General features: G+C 37.7%; 3 protein-coding genes across 3 annotated transcripts in view; 1 reads left to right on the top strand and 2 right to left on the bottom strand.

Annotated features, from left to right (window-relative positions):
* Positions 1-25,260, top strand: LOC125239064 (zinc finger protein 260-like). The gene is made up of 4 exons (XM_048146525.1): positions 1-141; positions 4,249-4,431; positions 12,960-13,208; positions 23,413-25,260. Exons 1-4 carry the CDS (start codon positions 81-83, stop codon positions 24,993-24,995), a joined length of 2,076 nt encoding a protein of 691 aa, XP_048002482.1. The 5' UTR covers positions 1-80; the 3' UTR covers positions 24,996-25,260.
* On the bottom strand, positions 9,724-11,519 carry LOC125239067. Its single transcript, XM_048146531.1, has 3 exons — positions 11,091-11,519; positions 10,485-10,622; positions 9,724-9,855 (listed from the first exon to the last, which is right to left on the bottom strand). Exons 1-3 carry the CDS (start codon positions 11,452-11,454, stop codon positions 9,836-9,838), a joined length of 522 nt encoding a protein of 173 aa, XP_048002488.1. The 5' UTR covers positions 11,455-11,519; the 3' UTR covers positions 9,724-9,835.
* Positions 15,701-25,483, bottom strand: part of LOC125239066 (zinc finger protein ZPR1) — a 37,754-nt gene continuing 27,971 nt past the window's right edge. Inside the window, exon 12 of the mRNA XM_048146529.1 lies at positions 15,701-15,741. The gene's annotated coding sequence lies outside the window, so the exon portion shown is untranslated. The remainder of the gene's footprint in view (positions 15,742-25,483) is intronic.

Raw genomic sequence — 25,483 nt, 5'->3', positions numbered from 1 at the left:
ACTTATTTTATAAATTCTATATAGTATAAACCAAGTAGGTATATTATTATAATTACTTGTGCAGTAAATAAGGTCGTGAGATGGACGCGGGTGGCGAAACGGCGCGCGTGAAGCAGGAACCCGAGTGGGTTTTTGACTACGGTAAGCTCACAATAACCATACCTTCAAGCAACATACTACGCGGACGTCCGTCGTCGCGCGACCGCGGACGGGGATCTGGACAATGAATATACACTAAAGCTAGGAACATACTACGCGGACGTCCGTCGTAAATCGACCGCGGACGGGAATCTGGACAATGAAATTACACATAACCATGCAAACTATCGGTCGACGGTCGTGGACGTGGCCTTGAGCGCATGGACGTCCGATCGAAATCTGGCTCGCTGGATGTTTCGGTCCGTGCACACTGATCGGTCGCGGTCGCGGTCGATTTACGACGGACGTCCGCGTAGTATGTGCCTAGCTTTACTAACCAAGAAATTACGAGTCCGGTTAATGTGCAGCCAAATAATGTACAGTCCAATATTGTACAGCCCAATAATAGGACGCCACAATGTACTCGAATTATAAGGCGAGAATGACTCGAATTATCGAGCATTCTCGGTTCGGGCCAATAATACGAAGCCACTGTTTTCATAGGGCAAGAATGTACGACCCAATTATACGCATCTAAAAAAGTGGACGCCTATTATTGGGCTGTACATTAGTGGTCACCGAAATTATGACCTTACCTTTTCAAGTGTTCATCTAAAGCAAAGCTAAACCCTTTACAAGACCTGTTTACAAGGCTGAATGCTGGAAAACCATCCATATTATTTTATCATAAACTTGTTATTGGTGCCCTGTGGTACCAGCGTCAGAAAAGAACTACACCATCTCATTCCGTGGGTGTTGTTTAAGGTGACTAAGGGAAACACACTGACACTGATGGCAGCATATGCACATGAGCAAGGCTGGCCCATTCGCAGGGGCACGGTATAATAAAGAGTACTATCTTACAGTATGGCCACTCCCGCTCCCCGCTGAAAGTGCCGCCCACCCTTTCTCGTTTGCCTCACAGTTACTGCCTGTCAAAAATGCGAACAGTCGACCTGTCATATTTCACTCATACAAGCATAGTACGTGTTCACCTACACGAGCTTAGACTGTGTGCTAGAAACACGCCTCTTTCATATATTTGATTGCCAGTGTCTGAGATGTGCTATAGGCTAGTTTCCTATACTTAAAATAAACTATTTTATGCAGTGTACGAAATAAAGCACCACATAATTAGAAGAAAAATATGGACAGTAGTTATGTTTAATTTAAACATAATTCCTATTTAATAAGTCAAAGAGAAAGATAGTAGTAGTAGTAGTAGTAGTAACTCTTTATTGTACAAAAACACATTAAAAATAACATATATTGAGATGCGAAGTACAAAGGCGAACTTATCCCATAGAGGGATTTCTTCCAGATATAAAGTAAATGAATTGACCGTGACGTCCTCAGTATTTCATAGTAATTCCATATTTGCAAATCATTTGACAGTTCTTAAAAAGAAGCTGATTTGACTAGTAGGAAACTAGGCTATTCAATGTAGTTTAAAATCAAATTCAAAATAAACAAGATTAGGGTTTAATGGTTATTTAGAAAAAATATGCAGGGTGCGAGAAAAATATCCGTTATGACACACTATTTAATGCGACAAGCTTCGCTTTGAATGCAGTAATGGATGGTGATAAGCAATAATGTGTCAACCCACAAAAACTAAAAAAATGAGATTTTAATGCCATGTTATAGCTGGATTTTTAAACTTCTATTTGCAAAAATGACCTTTTCATTTTGAAAATTTTTACTATCCCAAAAGTAAAAAAATAGGTTAACACAAATCCTATATCGTGTGTTGCCTGTTTTGCATTAATGTGTCAAGAACCTTAACTTATTATAGTAATTGGCAGAAGACATATTTAAATTACAATAATGTGTTATGAGGGTTGACTCAACGATTTTTTTACACTTGACTCATTCTTGCAAAACGCAAAAAATTACATAGTTACCCACTATGAGACTTGAATGATTATTGCAAAATGATATTTTATTCGTTGTTTTATGCTACGACCCGTGTTATAAAACATAAGTCATTATTGTTAAATTATATTCGGGTCATAAATTGTTCGTTTTTGGTGTAAGTACCATGACACTATATTGTAAAATATAACTGTTCATATTAATTTATGTTTGAATAAGTTATGACTTAGTCCATTAGTATATTTTTGCACATGAATGGTAAATTCAGTACGAAATTGAACATTTTAAGTCATGAATATACATATTCGTTATTATAATTTGCAAACATTTTTTACAAGTACGTGTTTATATAAAAATCTAATATAAGCTACTATTTTTTATAATTACTAATTACATTAAGACGTGTTAATGTATGCATAAAAATATTGTTTGATTTTTGAATACTTACTGAATGGTAGTTTATTATTTTGTTAAAGATATTTTATGTTTTGTTCTTGTACAAGTCATGAGTTATTCATAATTTAAATGACTTAGTCTATTTCTTAGCGTAAAAAAATATTTTGTTGTATATTTTAGATAAGTAGTTTGTTTTTTTTAAAGATGATTATTTGGTTTTTGTAACGATTTTTTGTTGAAAAAGCACAGATAATTTAAATATGTGTCTAGAAATGATCATTACTCTAATAGTTAATTTATAGTATTCTATTCAACAGGCGTTTAAAGGAGGTCAAGAAATATGAGTGGCGTACTTTTCACGAGTATTTTGGAGTCAGTTAAACACCATTGCATACAATACTTTTACAACGACCATGCACTTAGTTTTTAATAGTTTTTTTAAATAATTCTCGCGAAATTCACACTGTTTCCTGTATTGCAAAGGTTTGCACTGTCAGTTCAGCTGCCCAAAGCCTTCCCGCGCACGCACGCAGTATCGTTAATGCAATGCGTTGCCATGATTACAGAACCAAACAATGCGTTTTCAGTTTTTTCGATACGCACAATCCTGTAAATGACGAATAACAGTTCGGGAGTAGAAAAATCATTAAAAGGTTTGATTAATAAATAATGTATTGATTCCTACATGACGACCGGTCTGGCGCAGTCGGTAGTGACCCTGCCTGCTACGCCGCGGTCCCGGGTTCGAATCCCGGTAAGGGCATTTATTTGTGTGATGAGCACAGATATTTGTTCCTGAGTCATGGATGTTTTCTAAGTATTTATATATTATATATATCGTTGCCTAAGTACCCACAACACAAGCCTTCTTGAGCTTACCGTGGGTCTCAGTCAATCTGTGTAAAAATGTCCTATAATATTTATTATTATTTTATTATTTATACCTAATAACATAAGTGACCATGACTGATATGTTACTTAACACTTATAAAGTTAAAAATATGCATAGGTAGAGTATTTTTCAATAACAATTTATGTGCTTTAACATGTTTATTTAAGACTCATAGATATTTTTAAACAATTAGCAAAAGTGGGTTAAGTATCGTAACACAGTCTTGAAAAAGTTTGACGTCGTCGAACAATTCGCAATAAAAGAAAAGGGCATTATTTCGTCAAATTGAAGTTTGTTTTGAAATTAAGCTACAATAATCACTACTACTGAACGTATTATAGCTGAAAAACACAAGAATCTATATAAAAAACAATTTTTTTTAAGAGAAACACAAAAAAATGAGAAAAAATCTTTAGACGCCATTTTCTCAAAATGGTTGGCGTGTGGGTTGACACATTATTGCTTATCACCATCCAGTTGGCATAGTACCAGACTTAGGCTCTCTAAGATGTAGGAAGGATGTCAAAAATGGCAATAATATTGGTTCTACATCTGATATTGTATCGATTAATGTGAATCCGCTTTAATAGCACCTAGAAGAAATACTATTGTTGTTTAAAATAGCGATCTCCTTCAGGGTGCTTATTTATATTCGCCACATCTTGGTGACTAGTCTACAAAATGATGTTTCAGTTACAACTAGGGAACAAATCAAATATTTTTTATTGATTTGTTGCTTTTCAATTAGTCACACTACTAAATATTATAAATTGAATAGATATCATACACAAAAGAAAAAAACGACAAGGCCCACTGGTGGCCGAGACGGTAATCGAACCCGGGTCTTTAGCTTACGCGGCTAACGTCCTTACCACTGGACCACCACCAGTGGGTCCTGTCGTTTTTTCTTTCGTGTATGATATCTATTTCAGTTTATGATCTTTCAGTTGTTAAGGAGGAAGCAATAGTCACGAATGAGAGTGGGAAGGAGTGGTCGGACAGCGCGGCCGGGCGCGGCGTGAGCGAGGCAGCCATGCTGGCCGACTTGTACATCAAGCATGAGGTGAAGGACGAGCTCGTGCTGGGGCCGGAGTGCCCGCACCGCCCCGTAATCGACCTGGAGATACAAGGTAAGTTCATTTTTTAACACAGAATAAATTAAAGAGGTATAATTTTTAAGAAAAAAAAACCCGCTTTCCTTTGGGGTTCTGGTTGGGGGTGGGGTTCAAATGTTGGATTATGTTATCAATTCGTCTGTATATTTTTTAATGTTTGTTATTCGATATCTCCGTCATTTCTGAACCAATTCTGAAATTTGGATGATTCTGAAGTACTTACAGATGAGAATGATTATCAGAACGGAACTCTAACCAGGGGCGGCTCACTCTTCATCAGCAGTTCCACTGCACCAAATGTCACTGTTCTGGACGTAAGTGCATGCTGTTCTTATAAAAATACCAAAGTCACTATAAGTGTGCCGTTCAGATTTGAGGAGTTCCATTCTGACCATCATCAGGAGTTCCACTGCACCAAATGTCACTGTTCCGTACGTAAATGCATGCTGTTCCTTTAGAAACACAAAAATCACCATATGTATGCCTTTCAGATTTGAGGAGTTCCCTCGATTTCTTCAGGATCCCACCACCAGAACTGGGTTCTGAGAAAAATGGGACTAATCTGTATATGCATATACATTCAATCAACAAAAAAAATGTTCAAAATCGGTCCAGTAACGACGGAGATATCGAGGAACAAACATTAAAAAAAAAAGACTAATTGAGAACCCCTTCCCTTGAGATTTGGAAGGCGGTTAAAAATATATTGCCTAAGCCAACCAACCAACCAACCAGAAGCAATTAAGTAAGCTATGAGTTATCGGCGGTAGAGTTGTGCCTGCTCGTTCACTGAAAAGATCGCTCCCAACTAGTACGATCTCCGAAGTGTACTAGTTCGTTCTTTTAGGACATTTAGGACAGTAGTACACCGAGAGAGCGAGAGATAAATTGTGCATATGGCGTACAGTAACGTTCGCTCGTACTAGCCGAGAGCTGATCGGCCGTTTTCGCGCGCTCTCGGTCGGTTTCGGTAGGATCACACGGATCGCTTTGCTGTCATTGTCACTCCTCGGCTCTTCGCTCCCATTCTGTTGCGCGTGTGTGAGTGTAGGTACTAAATGTACTAGAGAGCAGAATCATTTGGGAGTAGTTCGGTCTAGTACAGTGCAAGGAATCGTGTCTTTTGTACACAGAACTTAATTTAGATAGAAGAAACAAATTCATATATTTGTATAGGGGCCGAGCGTGTCAAATTTTGTACTGAAGTTGATTCTTGCCTGTAATTTTAAATATGTCTCAGGCTCTTGATTGTTCATAATTTTTGTGTTGTTGCAATTGAATATCACGTAACGAGGCATTTTTTATGTTTTGGTTGACTTCAACTTACAAAAATTGACGCCCGAAAGCTGCAAGCTGCGAGTAAAAACGGACAACTCAGTGGATTTCACTGAGTTCATTTGACACGCTAAGTAGATGCGTTTGCTTGATCTATGGTATATATGACATCTGTGCTTTTGTACTATTAGTACATGTCCTACACAAGCCTAATCGGCGGTAGAAGAAAACAAAAGATATTCATGTGTAAATAAGACAGAGCGGGCGAGTTATAGTATAGTCCATCGCTTGGCGACGAATTATAACTCGCTCGGGCGCTATCATCGCGTCCCTTTTATTGACATGGATAGCTCATCGCTTACCTGCTTCTGGTGGAACCAGTGCCTAATCAGGGAACAGTCTGATCTTGGTGGCTCTGTTGTACAATGGTAATCAATTAATCAATCAAAATATTCTTTATTTAAATAGGCTTACAATAAGCACTTTTAAATGGTCAACAATGTACAATTTTCATCTTATTCAAATATCAGAGCAATTTATTGGTGCAATAAACAATATTGTTTTAAAACTACATTGAATTATCCTAACTAAACATATCCTGAGATTCTTGAGTACATCGGGTTTACTATTTCCTTTGACTGAAAACACTGTAGTACATAATACAAGTGAATGTATATCAGAATACAGCTTATTTTAATTTTTAATATTATATTAATTCTACGTTTGCCCGGAGCATCGTCCCTAGGACGCTTGCCGCGTTTCCTCGCTGTATGGCTAGGCTCAGCCGTTGTGCAAGGAAATTGGCCGTGCGTAGGTCACCAGTGTTAAAGGAAGAAACAATATCCTAGGGTCCTATAAAGTATTTTAAATAAATAAAAATCAGAAATACGTGTGAGACGAATGATATATTGTCCAAGAAGAAAATTGTACATATGTTACCATGGAAACCATTAATATTAATGTTGCTAGTCATAAGACATACATAGGTATACAAACTACATTCTGCAACATACTCCGCCGACAGAAAATAACAAATAGGCTTGAAATCAATAGCTTCTTAAATATATATACTACATTTTTATTAGCTTCTTGCATAGTTGCATTACACAGCTTTATATTTGAGTGGACTGTAATCTTTTAAGGTTTGTAAATTGAAATTATGTTAACACTTACTAAAAAAACTTAATAAGCAGCTATGTAGGCAATTTCACAAGATTGCTGATGTAGTTATGAAATAGTAAATAACATAAGACACATTTTATAGAACAAAATAAACATTGGATGCAACCAGCATCAACATAAATAATCCATAGCATGACTACCTACTCATAGAACAGTTATAATTTACTTAGTAGGATTTTTAGCCATGTCATAATACACTGAACTAAATATCAACATAGCATATTATGAAAGTGTCACATAACACATTTTGTTTAAAGAAAAATATTATTCATCTAAAGGCAATATACAAACTTTGGTAACGAAGCACACATACACAGCAATGTAACCTTTTGTAGTGATGACACTTCTCACTCTTGACTGCTTTATTAGGATTGGTCCCGCAAAGTCTATGCCAACCTTAGCAAACGCACGGTCTATGTTGACCCTACCAGCGGGCAATGAACCCATCAGCTGTTTTGCGGTTACACCTTTTAGTCTAAAACATGTGAGACATCTATTTACAAACTTTTTTACCAATCGCAAACCATTTACTATATAATAGCGTTGACTTAAATTGCTAAGCACTTCTTTTTGACTGGCATGTAACAGCTTCAAATGTTCATTTTCAATAATAAGGTGAGTCACCCTAGACTCTTTAGGTAAGATTATCTGATGCTTTTGACTATAAGGTAAGGAAGAATGTTGCAAACGTCCACCTACTCTGAGAATGCCATTAGCATCAATGAAGGGATTGACAGACAGCAAATACGATGCAACTTGCCTACCTGCCCGCAATGAGGCTAGCTCTTTATCAAAGAACTTTTCCTGTTCATTTTTTATAATTAAATGCAATGCCTGAGTTGCCTCGCTAAATGTAATGAAATTAAGCTTAACTTTTTGTGAACCCAGCCTCACATTTTTACAGAACCTTTGTATATAAGCAAGCACATTTACTGCCTTATTAATGTTAGAAAACTTATCTAACAAATCATTTGCAAGAGAAACCGATTGATATGATGCCATGCACACCGGCTTGGATCCATCTGCATGCTTGATCTCCGGTAAGTTGTCAGGTACATTCTTACAGTCATCGGTGAATTTATACTCTGGATCAGACATGCAAGCTGGACCACACCACCACAGTTGGTTACCTTGTAGTTCGCTGGGTTGTACACCTCGACTCAAACAGTCAGAGGGATTGAGGTCAGTTTTTATATACAACCATTGAAAACCCTTTGTATATTCGTTGATTAATTTGACTCTATTAGCAACATAAGCATTTAACTTTGTTGGATCCGTCTTTTGCCATGCCAGAACAACCTGAGAATCACTGAAAAGATGCACACTTTCAACAGAAATCTTCTTACTTAATGTATTGTATGCTCTCAAGCATAATTTTGCCATCAAAAGTGATGCATTTAATTCTAATCGTGGCACAGTCAATTTCTTGTCTTTAGATGCAATGCGACTCTTAGAACAAAGAAGAGACATAGATACTTTACCATACTTGTCAGTGACTCTTAGATAAATAGCAGTCCCATATGCAGAAACTGAGGCATCACCAAATGCTACAAGCTGAGCAGACTGAATATTGTCAACAGTAACATTTCGTTTGATTTTAATCTCTTTCATTGCCTGCAAATCATTGTAAAAATCTAGCCATTCTTTAAATAGCATTGGTGAGGGCTCAGAGTCCCAGTCAGTACAAGACTGAGTCAACTTTTGCATGATTATTTTTGCTTGGACAAAAACGGGTCCAGCTAGACCTAACGGGTCATAAAACTGGCTTATATAGCTTAAAATTTGCCTTTTTGTCTTAGGGACATTTTTTGACATTGGACATGAAAGTTTAAAAGAATCAGAGTCAATATCTAACTTTAAACCCAAAGTTTTGATGTCCTTATTGAGTTCCAGTTCCCCAACAACCTGCTGTTCTACTGGAATGTTTGTCAAAATTGAAGGGTCATTGGCTGCCCATTTATGCAATGTAAAACTACCTTTAGCAAGTAATTCTATCAATTGGTTTTGTGTGTCAACAATCTTTGCCAAGCTATTCTCTGTATGTATGATGTCATCTACATAGGTCGAGTTAAGTATTGCCAAACTGGCCAGAGGATATTGCCTCTCAAATCTTGTGGCCAGCTCATTCAGGCATTTTGTTGAAAGATAACTAGATGACTTCATGCCATAGGAGACAGTGTTTAATTGAATAAACTTTATTGACTCATTTGGAGTGTCTCGCCAAAGAATGTTTTGCAAAGAACGCTGCTCTTTTTGAATTAATATATTGCGGAACATACGCCTAATGTCACAAGCAATGAAATACTTGTGTACCCTGAAAGACAACAGTATGTCAAATAACTCCTGCTGAACAATTGGGCCATTCATTAAAATATTATTCAGTGAAATCTTATTGCTTGTTAGCATTGATCCGTCAAAAACCACACGAAGCTTTGTAGAGACTGCATCGGGCCTCAAAACAGCTGAATGTCCCATAAAATAGACAGGATCTTTATTAAGATCATATGAGGAAATGTCAACATATGATCCATGACCTAAATCAATATATTCATGTATGAAATCCTTATACCCGTCATACAACATCTGATCCTTCTGAAATCTCTTTTCTAGATTATAGAATCTTTTAAGAGCTAGCCCAAATGAATCTCCTAATGTATTGTTCACATCATAGATAGGTATTTTCAATGGCAAAGAAACTGTAAATTGGTTATCTTCTAGTTTGACAGTTTCAGTGAACAATTTTTCGCACTGCTGTTGTTCAGATGTATGTTCCGCATATATTTCAGATACTTTTTCTGTATGCCAAAAATTGGACATCGTATCACGTATATCAGTTTGACATTCTTGACAGAATAAAGTGACAGCAGGTCGCTTAAGAATAGAAGATGGAACATCACCTCCTACAATGTAACCAAACTGTGTGTGTACCAAGCTGGGTGCGGCATCAGGATCGCGCAGCTCCTCAGGCTGCGACAACAGGCACTGAAAAAAGATATTTGCAGCCAATAAAATATCTATCTTGCTCGGGATATGAAAGGAGTCATCGGCTAATGTTATATTTTCAGGGATCTTAATTTTTGAAATATCAATTTCAGTTTGTGGCAACATTTCCTTGGTAAACTTGTCTACCACTAACAGTTTTACATTTGTTTTAAATGGATAAACACATGAGAAAATATCTAGTTGCAAACTATGTTTGATGCATTTATCATTTAAAGTTACACCAGTTATAGTAGTTCCAGGTGAGAGTGGATGACCTAATTCCTTTGCCAGCTTTGCTGTAACAAAGGAATTCTGAGATGCACAGTCAAGCATAGCCTTGACAATGATCTCTTTCCCGCTTTTGGAAATTACCTTGACCTTAACCGTTGGCAACAACACCAGTGGCTCATTATTAACATTAGCCAACGACACTGATGGCTTCTCTTCATTCACATGCAGCAATGAATTGTGGTTTTCCTTGCACTCCTTACACTTAAAATGAAATTTGCACTTTCCTGGGTGAGTGTTAAGGCAAGTTTTGCAAAGCTTTGTTTCCTTAACAAACTCAAGTCGCTCAGATATTGAAGCTAGAGAAAACTTAGGGCATGCATATAATTTATGTTGCTTACCACAGTATAGGCAGTCCTGGGATGGTTTAGTAGTGACAAACGATGATGAAGCTGCCTTAGCTACAGCTACCTTACTCGCAGCACCGCTTGCTGTATCACCCCGTCCCTCACTGTTCTCTAGGGCAAGTGCCCGACTTTCTAGAAATTTCAAAAAGTCACTTAAGGATGGTTGCATCAAAGAATCCCTGCGTAAATGATACTCACGGTTGGATATTGGGTCAAGTTTTTTAGTTAACAGACAAATGAGAATGCTGTCCCATTTCTCTATAGCCTCACCTAGGTTCTTTAGTGCAGCTAAATGCTGTTTAGTTACAGAAATCAGTGAGCGCAAGGCACTATGACTCGATTTTGTTAGCATAGGCAACTCAAACAATGCATTTATATGTTCATTGATGATTTTAAATTTATTATCGTACCTATCTGCTAAAATTCTTAAAGCTTCGGCATAACTTTGACCTATGACAGGTAGGTTTTTGATTAAATCAAATGCTTCAGCTTTTAGGAAGCTTCGTAAGTAAAAAAGCTTTTGCACACTGTCAAAACCTTCATTATTATGAATAAGGGCATTGAACATTTCAATAAAAGGTCTATAATCGGTGTATTTACCTGAGAAAGTTTGCATCTCTATATTAGGTAATTTTAATTTAGAAGATACGTGGGGCGTCGCTGGCGCTACCGATCTAGCGTCTGAAGAGGTGGGTCCAGATAACTCTACGATGCGATTTCGCATCGCGGCGACACACTCGAAGTATGTGGTTTCGATGGGTTCGGGATCCTCCTGGTCTCCTACATCCAGTGTGAGCTGCTCATAGCCATCGAATGCCTCCTGGGCCCTCTCTATCATCAATTTCAACATCTCGATGTCATTGACGTAGGTCGAGTCCATTTTGTTTTTAATCCTCGTTAGCGCTGCTTTTTTAGCGCCCCGGCGCGCTACAAGCGCACGACGCTCTTCTTCGGATTTCTCCATGTTTTAAAACACCACACCATGCATAACCTTTTAACGTGCACACACACAACAAGCTAAATTTACTATATTTTTCACCAAATTTTCTGAAACAAAAATGATTGACAAGTACATTCAAACCCAAACGTTACTTGTTTGTTTCTGTCGCTCCTTTCCACGCGCGCGCGATATGGCTCGCAGCGCAGCGCAGTAAATTCGGAGATGCGTTTATAGAACGCGTTGCTGCCGGCTCGTCGAACGTTGCTGGCGCGGCACAATGGCGGCACCTTCAAAATCTGCTACGCCGAACGAGACGAACAGAAATTTTGCTTGATGGAATTCGCTCAAATTGACGCACTGATTTTAATAAAACACTTACTTGTTCCACGGCTGAAGGACCATGTTAAAGGAAGAAACAATATCCTAGGGTCCTATAAAGTATTTTAAATAAATAAAAATCAGAAATACGTGTGAGACGAATGATATATTGTCCAAGAAGAAAATTGTACATATGTTACCATGGAAACCATTAATATTAATGTTGCTAGTCATAAGACATACATAGGTATACAAACTACATTCTGCAACAACCAGACACCCAGACAAGTTTGGTTTGGTGCAAACCTCCTTCACAAAATGCTTGGTGTCTGATGACCATGGTCCAAATTAGAGGTGGGCCGTGGGCCGAATATATTCGTTATTCGGGAAATTCGACAAATTTTGCAATTTTAGTATTCGGCGGAATAGTTTGCTTACATTGCCGAATATTTACCGAATAAGCAAAGTAAATAAATAACGTAAGTTGTTTCGTAATTCATCGGATAATGACATCCTATTTCAGCATTCTAAGGAACTACCAAAGGAATTAAAAATGCGTTAAAATATAAAATACAATAATTTTGTAAAAAAGTAAAAATAACGTATCTTGTGAAATAAAAACCAAAATTTTCTTATGCACTAGTAAGCACTTAGTAAGATAAATGTGTACCCATTACCAATCATTGAAACGTTTTTAACTTTAAGCCAGAATTTAAAATATACTTCAACCGAATATTCGGCCGAATGTTCGGTTCGGTAACAGCTGAACCGAATACTCGTATTCGGCAAAGTCCGTATTCGGCCCATCTCTAGTCCAAATGTTTCAAATGCAAATATGTAATAAAATAAAATAAAAAATAGCCTTTATTTACTGAAGCTTTCATCTACATGTATACTATTTTTGCTTATTAACTATTTGTTTTATTTATAACTATAACATATTACTATTTTTTTTTCCATCGACAACTTTAACTTCAGTCTTTCCCTTTGAGGACATAGGCCTCTTCCAAAGCCTTCCAGGTATCATGGTCTCTCGCATTCCTGAGCCAGTTCACTCCACCTATCTTTTTAAAGTCATCAGACCATCGGAAATTGGGCCTTCTTCTCTTCCTTGTGTGGCCCCGTGGGTACCAGTCCATCAGGTCTGTCGTCCACTTATGACCCGCAAATATGTAGTTGTTTTAAAATAATGCATATTCTTATTTGTCTAGGCCGGGCGTTAGCTGCGACGTGTGTGGGGGAACCGGGCCGGTCTGAGAGCCTCCACGACCACGCTAGAGGGACCTTCACCACCACTACAAACTATGATATACAACACGAAGTGCACATCAAACCCGAGGAGGATCTCACGTGCGCTCTCTGCGGAGACAGTTTTGATTCCAAACCTGATTTAGTGAAACATGTCGCGGTACACATTCATGTTCCCGCGGAGCAGGAAGGCGATGATGTCAAAAGCAAAGGTGGGTGGGATTTTTACAACCTTTTATTCAACTTGCCTTGTTAGTATGTTAGTGTGCGTCAAAACGTAGAAGCTAAATTTGACCCACTTCCCGGTATCCGATTGAGCTGAAATTTTGCATTTTTTTTTTTTAATTTATTTATTTAACTAGGGACTTAAAATCCTTAATGATTATATCAGCCCCATTGTACCTTAATCAATATTACAACTTATTTTATGGAATAGTCTTATATCTACTTAAATATTCTAGCACAAATAAATAAATTTGTTTAGCCCCAACTGACGTAGGCTCAGCTAAAATACACTGGAATCCACCCATATCTAACCTATTCAGACCGAGTGAACAAAACAGACCTAGTCTATCGCCTTCGTTCCGTACACACTCCGCCAAAACATGTTGAACGTCCTCTATTTTATTACAAGTCTCACAATTTGGTGATGGTGCTTTTTTCATCATGTACGCGAACTTGTTAAGCGGAATGTGCCCAGAACGTAACCTTAATGCTATCTTAATTAGTTTCCTGCCTAAATTTGCTTTTGTGAACCAAGGTATATGAGGAGGTTCACATTGCATGGTCTTGTACCACACACCTTTTTCCTTGCAACGTTCGTCAAAGTGTTCCTTCCAGGTGCATCGCGTTTTTCTACGGTATATATGTAGTTTTTCTGTAAACTCTGGAGTAACATATACCTCCGCCCCACTCGTGCAGGCAGCTTTGGCTAAGTTGTCAACCTCCTCATTTCCTCTTATTCCTACATGTGAGGGGATCCACTGCAGTCTCAGCACCATATCGGCAGGAATTTTTCTTAATTTCTGCAGCACTGTGTACGCTAACGCTGTGCCTCTGGTACCAGAGGCGCAGCGAGCTACGTGCTGCAGGGCACTTTTGCTATCTGTCAATATTACCACTTTCGCACTATTTGAACTAACTGCATATGATATGGCTTCTGAGATGGCAAATAGTTCAGCCATGGGGTCTCATCCGGAACATCGTATAATTAATGTCAAACCCAAATCATAGATGGCGCTACGTGCCACGATTAGCCATTATGACTTATTTATTCAATAAATTTAAAGGTCTCAAAGGTATTATTTTAGTCTCATGCATTAAGAATATCATTAATTTAATACACAAATCCACAAAAACACGAATTCAATGCAATATTTTTCAAAATTCGAATCTAAAATTTATTACACGACTGAATACAACATCAGCAAACCCGCATTGAACGTTATTGAGTCGTCTAAGTATTATTACCTCTCGTCACTAGATGGAGTGACTGTGCATAACGTACGTGATATAATTAGAATAGCCACTTGAGTGCGGGCTAGTCATACGCTCAAAAAACCAGTGTAAGGGCGCTCTCCGGAACCATGATCTTCTTACGCGTCTGGTCTGGACGGCACATTTTAGACTGGTTACGTAGCCGTATTCAACTCGTGTGCACTCCGTAACCACATGGTATCGTTAATGAAACTTATGAATGAATGGCGTTGTTGGTAAAACGAAAAGCAATATGTGAATATGTGTGTGTGTATTATGCAATAAAAACAAGGTGAGACAAAATTGGGGTTTTTAACACACTGTGCCGCGCGGGTGCCGGCCGGCGCCGCGGCGGTGCGGACACGAGTATATACACCGGACGCGTCTGTGTGCGTTAGCACGCGCACAAATAAAGTGGCTTTCTGCGGGGAGCCGAGCGGCACCGCCCCCGACTGCGCGATGGCAATAAACACAAAAATCACAAATTTGAATTCGTGCTTGCCTACCTTATCGTGTTAGTTTTTCATTATTAATAAATAATTTTAATTATTGAATGTTGATTAGAACTGTTATCTGGGACATTTTTATTTTTGTCAAAGTTGTACGTCCACCCGACTTTTTTTTAATTTAGAAATTTTTATGTGGTTTCCACTCAGAATCGTGAGCTCTTTCACTCCTAATAGGAGAAAAAAGTCTCCCAAGTTTTTTCCCATTCCGTTACAATTTTTTCATACATTTTGTATGGCAGTAACGGAATGGAAGGTTTGAAAAATGTATGGATATCTTAAGACCTTTTTTTTTTGCTTCCTATCAGGCAGGATCGAAAGACCTTGAGATTCTGAGTATGAATCGCGTAAAAAACACCCATGTTACAAAAAAAGAGGGGTGAACAACTTTAAAAAAAAATGGCTCATCTGGCCGGCAGCCATAAGGCCATAACAGATAATAGTAATTATGTGTTGAAATGAAATGAAAATGAAATATTTATTTTTCAAGTAGGCGTATTACAAATTACAATGAACATATGAACGTCAAGTTTCAGTAAATAACTAATTTCGGTGTTTTTCTCAATTTCATGAGTAAAAAAGTACTAGAAAATGAAATAAAACTATGGAAATGGATTAAATCGCGTATAATGAATTTAAAATACTATATTTACTACTATTTGTTTTTATTTCTATACTGTATTTTAAATTCATTATACGCGATTTAATCCGTTTCCATAATTTTATTTCATGAGTAACTATCGCGGTAACCGAAGACAATATTACTCTAGAAAATGTTTTGTCAAATACCTAGCTAGTAGCTACATTACCTTTTATTTTTTATATTAAGTGCATGTATTTGTTTACTTAATAATATACATTTCCATATTTATAAATTGAAATAGATATCATACACGAAAGGAAAAACGACACTGACGACGCGACGGTTTTTTTCCCACATTTCTAATTAACTACGCGCCTGCTTTCGAGTGCTTTAAATTTTAATAAACCAACGCATTCTTTGATTGGGGGCTCGGGCCACTCAAGGTCAGTGCAAATGTGATGCGTAGAATAGGTACTAGTATAGGTAGGTAGGGGCGCGGGGCGCGGGGCCGCGACTAAATCTTGTTCATTCACATCCGCTTGCATGTGTCGCGGATAGAGCGAGTACGTAAGGGCCCGCGCACACGGGCAACTGTTGCTGGCGACTTTTTTGTCGCGACCATGGCTTAGTATGAAAGTGCGCACACGAGGCGACGCAACTTTTCATACAAATACGAAAGTCGCCGAGCAACTGTTGCCTCCGTGTGCGCGGGGCCTAAGCGGCGAGCAAACATACAAGCCGCGCGGAGGCCGTTTGCCACCCTGATGTATACCTCTTTTAATTAAATCCGCAAAAAATATTTTTCATCATTTTCATACATAACAAATGAATTTATTAGTGTGAGAGACCCTTACGAATAACATTCAAGTTAGTGTCAAGTGATTGACTGCACATGTCAAAACAAAAAACATTAGGAATTGGTCACACACGTGTTCAGTAATTATCTTTGGTAAAGGCAGTCATACACATGTTCAGTAATTATCTTTATTTTTTTAATAACTCGATAACCGTAAGAGTTAAGTTTCTTAGAGACATTTAATTAATTTGATCTTCCCTTAAAGTTAACGGAATTCAATAAAAACAGTGTGTATAACAAATAACAATTTTATTTACATGATTTATTTTAACTTGCATTAATATGCTGTTCTCGAATTTATTGTATCGATAAACTACCTCTCTCTAGTCGATCTGTGTCGATACTGTCGATACTAACCCAACGAAGTAACTTTTCTAAGACGTCACCACGCGTCCTTTTCTTTAGGGTGCTATAGAAAAGGATACCTATAGTTTTCTTTGTTCTTATTTACTGACAGACTTGTTTGACAGATTATATCAATTTATAGAGCAATCAATTTGATTAGTGAAACTAAATAATTTGTTATTCATGTTACCTACTTAAAACTGGAGTTTTAACATTTGGTTTAACAAGACGTCCTTACGAGGTTATATAAACAACAATGTGCCACAGGACTCATAATAAAACGGCTCAACAAAATAATACCAATAATAATAGGTGCGTGTTATATTTTACTCAGCAGCCGGCGTATCCGAATGGCAATTGTCGACACCATATGCCGACATAAATGTAGTCTAGCTCTGTCGCGCAAGTACGCAAGAGCTATAATTAGAGGTAGATAGATACAACGAAACAAATATTATCGTGAGCACGTGTGCATTCGACTACGCACACTGATGAGGGGACCCAGCGCGTACGTACATTGCGCACCACCTGCACGCACACATACAAACCGCGCGGCATACAATCCACTGGTAGGCTATGTCTACAACGCCATCTAGTAATGTCTGACTTTAAACGTGCACATGACGTTGTATGTTTAGTGCGTGAAAGCTAAAACAGATGTCGCAAGATGTTGCAGTTTGATGACTATTTCGACGTAGGATACTGATAAGAGTTTTGTTGGCCACGCGTGGCTACTGGCGCCATCTAGCTCTCTGAGTGTGGATTAAATTTAGTACACAGGTCTAGAATACTTAGGACGGCGCCCATTTTTAGTATGGGGTTAGGTATCTGTACTAGTATTATTTGATCTGTGGTTCAGCTGACATAATACATATTTCTGACATTATTTTGTAAGAGTTGTTTACTTTACATAACGGGTCATGGTAGGCAGCTCCTAAATTGCTTTCGCTTTTGGACCCATCTGTATATATTGTGTGCCAACCCTTGTATTTTTCATTCAATTCACATAAGGCGTTATTCCTAAGGTCACATGGGTGGTATGTCTTTTTAGGATGCTTTACTATACCTAATTCTGTAACAATTGAGTCTTTAATATTTATATTTGACACCCAGGTATCTAAACAAAACATCTTTAGAGGATTCGACTTAGCTATTCTTTCATCTTTAACATCATTGTAGACAGTCATTAAAAGTGGAGTTTTCTTTTTCTTCCAGTACCGATTCTGAGATGAAAGGTCTAGCAAAGTTAAAAGTTTCACAGTATTATTGTTTGCCCATGTCAGACACTTTAAACAATACTTATAAGCTAAAATTGATCTGCGTAAATATAATGGAAGCAGACAAAGTTCACATTCCATCACGTGGATTGGCGTTGATTTAATAAAACCGCCAATAATTCTTAACGCTTGATTTTGAAGCCTATCTAGCTTTATTACATGCGACTTAGCACTGCAATCATACAGGAAACATGCATAGTCCAACCTACTTCTAATTATAGCTATGTATAACCTTCTAAGGTGTGACGGGTGAACTCCCCATGACGGTCCTGATAAAACTTTAAATATATTTAAGTATCTTGTAATTTTTGCTCTCATTTCACTTATATGCAAATTAAACAATAATGCTTTATCTAACCAGAATCCTAGGTATTTAGTCTTGTCCACTGTCCGAATTGAGTTGTTATTATGGTTCAAAATGATCGACTGTACTTTACGTCCACGTGTGAATAAACAAACTTTAGTTTTATTCGTTGAAATTTCCAAACCTAACCGTTCTAACATCTTTGTAGTCTCGTTAAGTGTACTTTGTACCAAAAAAATGCTTTCACTTAAACTGTAAGATTGTTTGTATATCACAAAGTCATCGGCATATTGTGATAACATTACATTTTTGGTTAGTATTGCTATTTTATGTGTGACTATATTAAATAATAATGGGGACATAGGATCACCCTGAGCTAGGCCCCTATTACACCATCTGACAAACTTATCCATGGTCTCGCCTTTTATCTTCAGTTTTCTATTACTCAGGTACTCCCATAAGTAGGTACAAAGTTTAGAGCCAACAGATAAATCATCTAATGTTGTAACTACCTTTTCTACAAGGACGTTGTTATAAGCACTGTCTATATCTAAAAAGCAAGCTAGGGTTGACATCTTCTGGGAGAAACCCAGTTGTATATATGTGATTAAGCGGACTAAGGAGTCAATACAAGATTGGCCTCTTCGAAAACCAGTTACAGATTCAGCAAATACTTTCTTTTTCTCTACATACCATTCTAACCGTTTAGTGAGCATAACATGAAAAATTTTACATATGCACGAGATCAAAGATATAGGACGTAACTTATCATCAGAATTATTAGAATTTCCAGGTTTGGGAATAGGAACTACTTGTATGCTACGCCATTGTTGGGGAATGAATGATTCTTTATACATAAGATTATATAATTTTAGCAAATATTCTTTTGCACTCAGAGGCAAGTTGGATATCATGGAGTACGTTATTTCGTCTTCGCCAGGGGCAGTATCTTTCTTTTTTAGACAGCACAATAATTCATGAATATTAAACTCTTGTTCTAACTGTGAATTTACGGAATAGAAAATTGGTTTGGGAGGTGTTACGGAATCCGGTGCTAAACTACATAGTAATTCATGTTTTTTATCATCAGAAACCGTTATTGAATTAGCCCTGACGCCTTTCAACCATCGCATCTTCTTCCATACTTCTGACGCGGTGTTAGACTCGCCTAGACTATCGCAAAATTGATGCCACCCTTTAGCTTTAGCTTGACTTATTTGTTTTTTGCTCTCAAGGTTTATTTTTTCAAATATATTTAAGTTTTGTGGGGTGGGATTTTTTCTAAATTTCTTTAATGCTAAACGTCTTTGTGCAACTATCATTGACAACTTGGGACACCAATAGTGCTTTGGTGTAAATCTTTGTACAGGACCCTTGTACAATCTGATTCTCGGGATGTGTTTATTCGCGGACTCATTGATAAGTGCTATAAATGAATCGTATAGAGTTTGTAAATCCGCAATAGCGCTACACCGACTTGATAGCTGTTGCTTGATATACTCACGATACGCCAACCAGTCTGCTTTTTTATAATTACGTCTAAACGACATGGGAGACAAAGTTGCACTATATTGCACAAAGAAATTTATCATCAGGTGATCACTGCCTAAATTTTCTTGTGTTACTTTCCAATTAAAGTAAATGGCAATATCAGAAGATACCAATGTAACGTCCGGTGCCGATTCTTGTAGTACATTGTTGACTAATTTTATTCTAGTGGGATTTCCGTTATTAAGTGGGATAAATGCGTGATCTAATGACGAATCCGCCAGTTGTATGCCTCGGGTGTCATTTTTATGAGACCAATTCGTATGATGTCCGTTTAAGTCTCCCGCTATTAATGTTAATTTAGTAAATCTCGAGAAAATGTCATCCCAGTCTTCTCGCCTAGTGCGTACAGACGATGGACAATATATAGACAGTATGTTTTCTAAATACTTACAGTTCAAAATTTTCACATGCAATACTTCAATTCCTGGGTTGTCACTAATATATGAGCATGCATATGACTGAAGGGATTTATGCACTATTATAGCTACACCGCCATAGGTATCATTTCGGTCACAACGATACACATTATATCCACTAAATTTGATCTCAGTACCAACCTCTAACCAAGTTTCACTTAATATGGCTATGTGTACTTTTTCTTGACTTAAAATACTTTCGAACTGTAAACGTTTAGGTCGTATACTTTGTGCGTTCCACTGTATTATATTAAGCTTAAGTTTTTTATCCATGGCAGAAACTAGAAAATATACCTCTCAGCAGATCCCCATTTTTAAAATGTGTTACGACAAAATTGGTCACGACTTCCATAATTAACTTCAGTACAAGGTTTATTTTTTCTTCTCCACTTGATTCAGACATAAAAATTTGCTTGGCTCTAGTCCAAAACACAGCCCACGAAATTGACTCTCTCCTCTCCTTGGGGTTTTGTTGTGAAACAGAATCCCTTTCTCTTGTCATATGGGTTTCGTTGTTTTCTTCTCCTTCTACCTCTCCTGATTTGCGCATTTGGGTTTGAGGTCTTTTCGTCTTCTTCTTACTTTTAGGTTTCTTAGTTTTCAAGTTTAAGTTGCTTTCATGGCTTGTCGCTGCATTCTCTTCTTCTTCGCTAACCACCTGGTCCATTTCTGAGTCCATATTCTGTCTAGTTCCAGTTTTCAGGGCGTCCCGGTAACCACTAGAGCCAGCGCTGACTATCTCTGGCATCTTACTGGGTTCGTTGATCAATATTGTTTCGACTGTCTTGGCACTGTTCTCTTTTAATATTGTATCTAACGCTACCCGGTAGGTGCAGTTATTCTGAGCCATTATTGTTCTGATTCTCCGCTCTTTGAGATATGCCGAGCAGCATTTGTTAAGTGCCATGTGAGCCCCCTTACAATTGACACATTTGAACTCTGTAGTTTCGCAATTTTCATGGCCACCTCCACATTTAGGGCATATTTTCTTATTACTGGGGCAGTTTCTAATAATATGACCAAATTTCCAGCAACCAGAACATTGAGTAACTGGAAAGTAGTTGAGTTCCACCTTTATCCCATAACCATATGCATGAACATACGGGGGTAAAGTTGGAGACTGAAAGCATACTCTCATGGTCTCACTGTCAACCCATTTTCCTTTTTCGTCAAGGCGTTTTAATCTCTTTGCCGAGACTATTTTATACATGCACTCAAAAGTGTTCACTACTTCCTCCTCAGTTACATCAAAATATATTTGTCTTAATATTCCATAAGACAGTTTTAACTCGCTCGTCAGCTGACATCTATATCCAGATTCATTAAATTTTACCGATGTAAGGAGTTTGTTTGCATCATTCCTGTTATTAAATTTTATTAGGACCTTAGACGGATTTTTAAAAGATATTTTCTGAATGTTATGAACGCCTTCTGATCTGAGCAATTTAGCCAAACCAATTTGTTTAGGCAAATATTCTTTGGACGTAAGGCAAACCTCGCATTCCTCTATGGTTGGTTGAATGTTATCTTTTTCCCCCGATTTCAGCGTATCAGGTTCAGAAGATAAACGTCGAATTAGTCGTTTTGACTTCCTTTTGCCTTCCACTAACATAAAACCGTCATCTCCATCATTCTCTTCTGTGTCATCGCTAGCACTTCTTGGTCTCTTTTCCATACGTGACATCGGTGATTGCACCATATCTGCACTTTCCCCTCTATTCCAATCGCTCATCATTTCTTCATTCTCCGGGCGGTCCACTACTAATTCTTCATTCGGACTCTCATCACATTCGGAATTTATTGATAAACTATTTACACTCATATTGAATCAAACTCAATAAGAACAGGTAAACAAACAATAACAATTATGCGCTGGGCCGACCGGCCGGCCGGTCGGCGCGATAAGGAAGATGCCTACTACTCGTTATCTATGCAACGGCTATGTCGCAACAATTAACACGTCGTGCTGTCACTAAGTGCTCAACGCAACTCGAAACTTTGCATGTAACGTGACAATGCAATATTATGGTATCGTGGAGCTGATCTGATAATGGAGCAGAAAGGTGGTCATAGGAACTCTGTTATGAAACGTCGTATCCCCATCGAGTAAGGGGTTTTTTGAAACTCCTCGGAGAGCAGTAGATGACTGTTGAAAGAAAGGTACAGTCGAAGATAAAACCTTGTGCCAAAAAAAATTTAACCAGTTACAACTGCATGCAAGTCGGGCAAGTTGTTTAACCGGATGTGCCAATATTGATACCCGAGCGAAAGATTCTAATATTCCAATATCTGTGGCCAGGAGTAAGCTCATTTATAATTTTTAAAAAATATTCAAATGTAGAATCTTGAGCGCTGAGAGCGAGAGTTTCAAGGGACGTAAGCTAAACAAATTTTTCCACCGAGACAAACACAAAATTTTTCATCACACCAAACGGGGAAAATGTTGACTATAGAACGTCGAATTAAAAATTTTGATTTATTAAATTATGATTCAATATCATCATTTCAAGGTTAATTCTACCAGCCAGGTTATGGGCATCAAGTTAAAATTTGTATGAAATTACTTTGTACTCTTGTGGATAAAATGCCACTTATATATCCCTTTCAAAATTATCAAGAAAGCCTTTGGGTGTTGAGAAAAGTGAATGTTTTAAGAATTAGTACAATGAAATATCGCTCTAACTCGAAAATCAATTCAGTAAAATAAAATAGCGATAGAGAGTGTCATTTTTTTTTTTTTCAAAGTTGTCCACCCCTCTTTTTTGTAACATGGGTATTTTTTTACGCGATTCATACTCAGAATCGTGAGGTCTTTCGATCCTGATAGGAGAAAAAAAATGTCCCAAGATTTCCATACGTTTTTCAAACCTTCCATTCCGTTACCGCGATACAAAATGTATGAAAAAATGGTAACGGAATGGGAAAACACTTAAAAACCCTGGGACACTTTTTTCTCCTATTAGGATTGAAAGAGCTCGCGATTCTGAGTGGAAACCACATAAAAATTTCCAAATGAAAAAGAAAGTGGGGTGGACAATTTTGAGAAAAATCGCCCAGGTATACTTAAAGTTTATAATTATTTCTATTTTTTTTTTGTTGCAGCCCAGAAACGAAAGAAACCTAGCGGCCCACTGAAAACTTACCAATGTGCCCACTGCGCATACACAACCACTAACAGACTATACTTCATGAAGCATTTCAAACATATGCATTCGAATGTAAAACCTTTCAAATGCGACCAGTGTAGCTACGTCACCAGCCAAAAGGTTAACTGGGTCGCTCATGTAATGAGACACACAGGCGAAAAGCCATACAAATGCGAACACTGCACTTTCGCTTGCACCCGCAAACACACTTTGAAACAACATTCAATGCAACACACCGATGACAAGCCCTACAAATGTGATCAGTGCAATTTCACTTGTATCCAAAAAATCCCATTCCAAAATCATTTAAGGAAACACTCTGGCGCAGAACCGTACAAATGCGACCAATGTTCTTACACCTGCGGTTACAAAGGTACTTTGCGAATGCATCTAAAGAAGCACACTGGTATAAATCTTCACAAATGTGACCAGTGTAGTTTTGTTAGTGGCGACAGAACAACTTTTCAAAATCATACAATGACACACACTGGTGAAAAACCTTATAGATGTGACCAGTGTAGTTATGCAACTGGCCGTAAAAGTTATTTAAAATATCATCTACTGACACATACTGGTGAAAAGTCGTTTAAGTGTGGTCAGTGCAAGTACGCTAGTGCCAAGAAAAAATCATTGCAGCTCCATCTGATGAAGCACTCTGGACTAAAGCCATACCAATGTGATCAATGTAGTTCTTCTTTTAGTAGAAAAGACAGTCTACTAGGCCATATGAAAAAACACTACATTGACGAAAAGCCTTACAAATGTAGCGAGTGTAGTTACGCTACTTGGCAAGAATATTTTTTCCAGATTCATATAAGGAAACATACTGGTGATCGGCCCTTCAAATGTGATCAGTGTAGTTATGCTAGTGCCCAAAAAGGTGATTTACTTGACCACAAACGAAAACACTCAGGAGAACAGCGTTACAAATGTGACCAGTGTAGTTATACTAGTAATTATAGAGGCGGCCTGCGAACCCACAAGAAAAAACACCTAACAGAAATGCCTTACCAATGTGGCCAGTGCAGTTACGCTACTACGTACAAAAATAGTTTTGCTGTTCATGTAAAGAGACACAATGGTGAAAAACCATACAAGTGTGATCATTGTAGTTATGCTTGTGTACTCAAAGCTACGTTGCTTGCTCACAAACGACAACACACAGGTGATAAACCTCACAAATGTGGGCAGTGTAGTTATTCTAGTTATCAGAAAAAGGATTTGCGAGTACACGAGATGAAACACGCTGGTGAAAAGCCGTTCAAATGCGATAAGTGTAGTTATGCTGGCTACCGTAAAGATACGTTGGAAAAACACGTAAGGGTACACACTGGTGACAAACCTTACAAGTGTGACGGCTGTAGTTATAGTTGTCGCCGAAAAGATACCTTGGAAAAACACGTAAGGGTACACACTGGTGACAAACCTTACAAGTGTGACGACTGTAGATATAGTTGTCGCCGAAAAGATACGTTGGAAAAACATGTTAGGAAACACATGTTGATTATAAAGATGCCAAGCGAATGCAATTCTCTTTAAAACCATGACAGTTTTTAAGTTGGTGTATTATGCCCTTAACAGCTACGTACTCTGAAGCATATTATTGTATTAGGAATCAGCAAATCGGGAGTTATTCCCGCTAGTTACCAGTGGAAACTACTAGGAATTGTTATATCTATATCTTACGGTTTATATTTACTTCAAATAGAACAAATAATATGTAATTTGTTGTATACACCCTGTTTTCATTGAATTCCGTTAACTTTAAGGGAAGGTTCTTTAGATCAAATAGAACTAATGGCTCTAAGAAACTAGCGTCTTAACTCTTACGGTTATCGAGTTATTAAAAAAATAAAGATAATTACTGAACACGTGTGTGACAGCATTTACCAATTCCTAATGTTATTTGTTTTGACATGTACCGTCAACCACTTGACACTAACTTGAATTTTTTTTCTTAAGGGTCTCTCACACTAATTAATTCATTTATTATGTATGAAAATGATCAAATTTTTTTTGCGATTTCC

This window comes from Leguminivora glycinivorella, chromosome 25, assembly GCF_023078275.1.
Source record: "Leguminivora glycinivorella isolate SPB_JAAS2020 chromosome 25, LegGlyc_1.1, whole genome shotgun sequence".
NCBI classification, from domain to species: Eukaryota; Metazoa; Arthropoda; class Insecta; order Lepidoptera; family Tortricidae; genus Leguminivora; species Leguminivora glycinivorella.
Note: the sequence above shows the minus strand (reverse complement) of the source record. Positions and strands in the feature narration are given on the sequence as shown.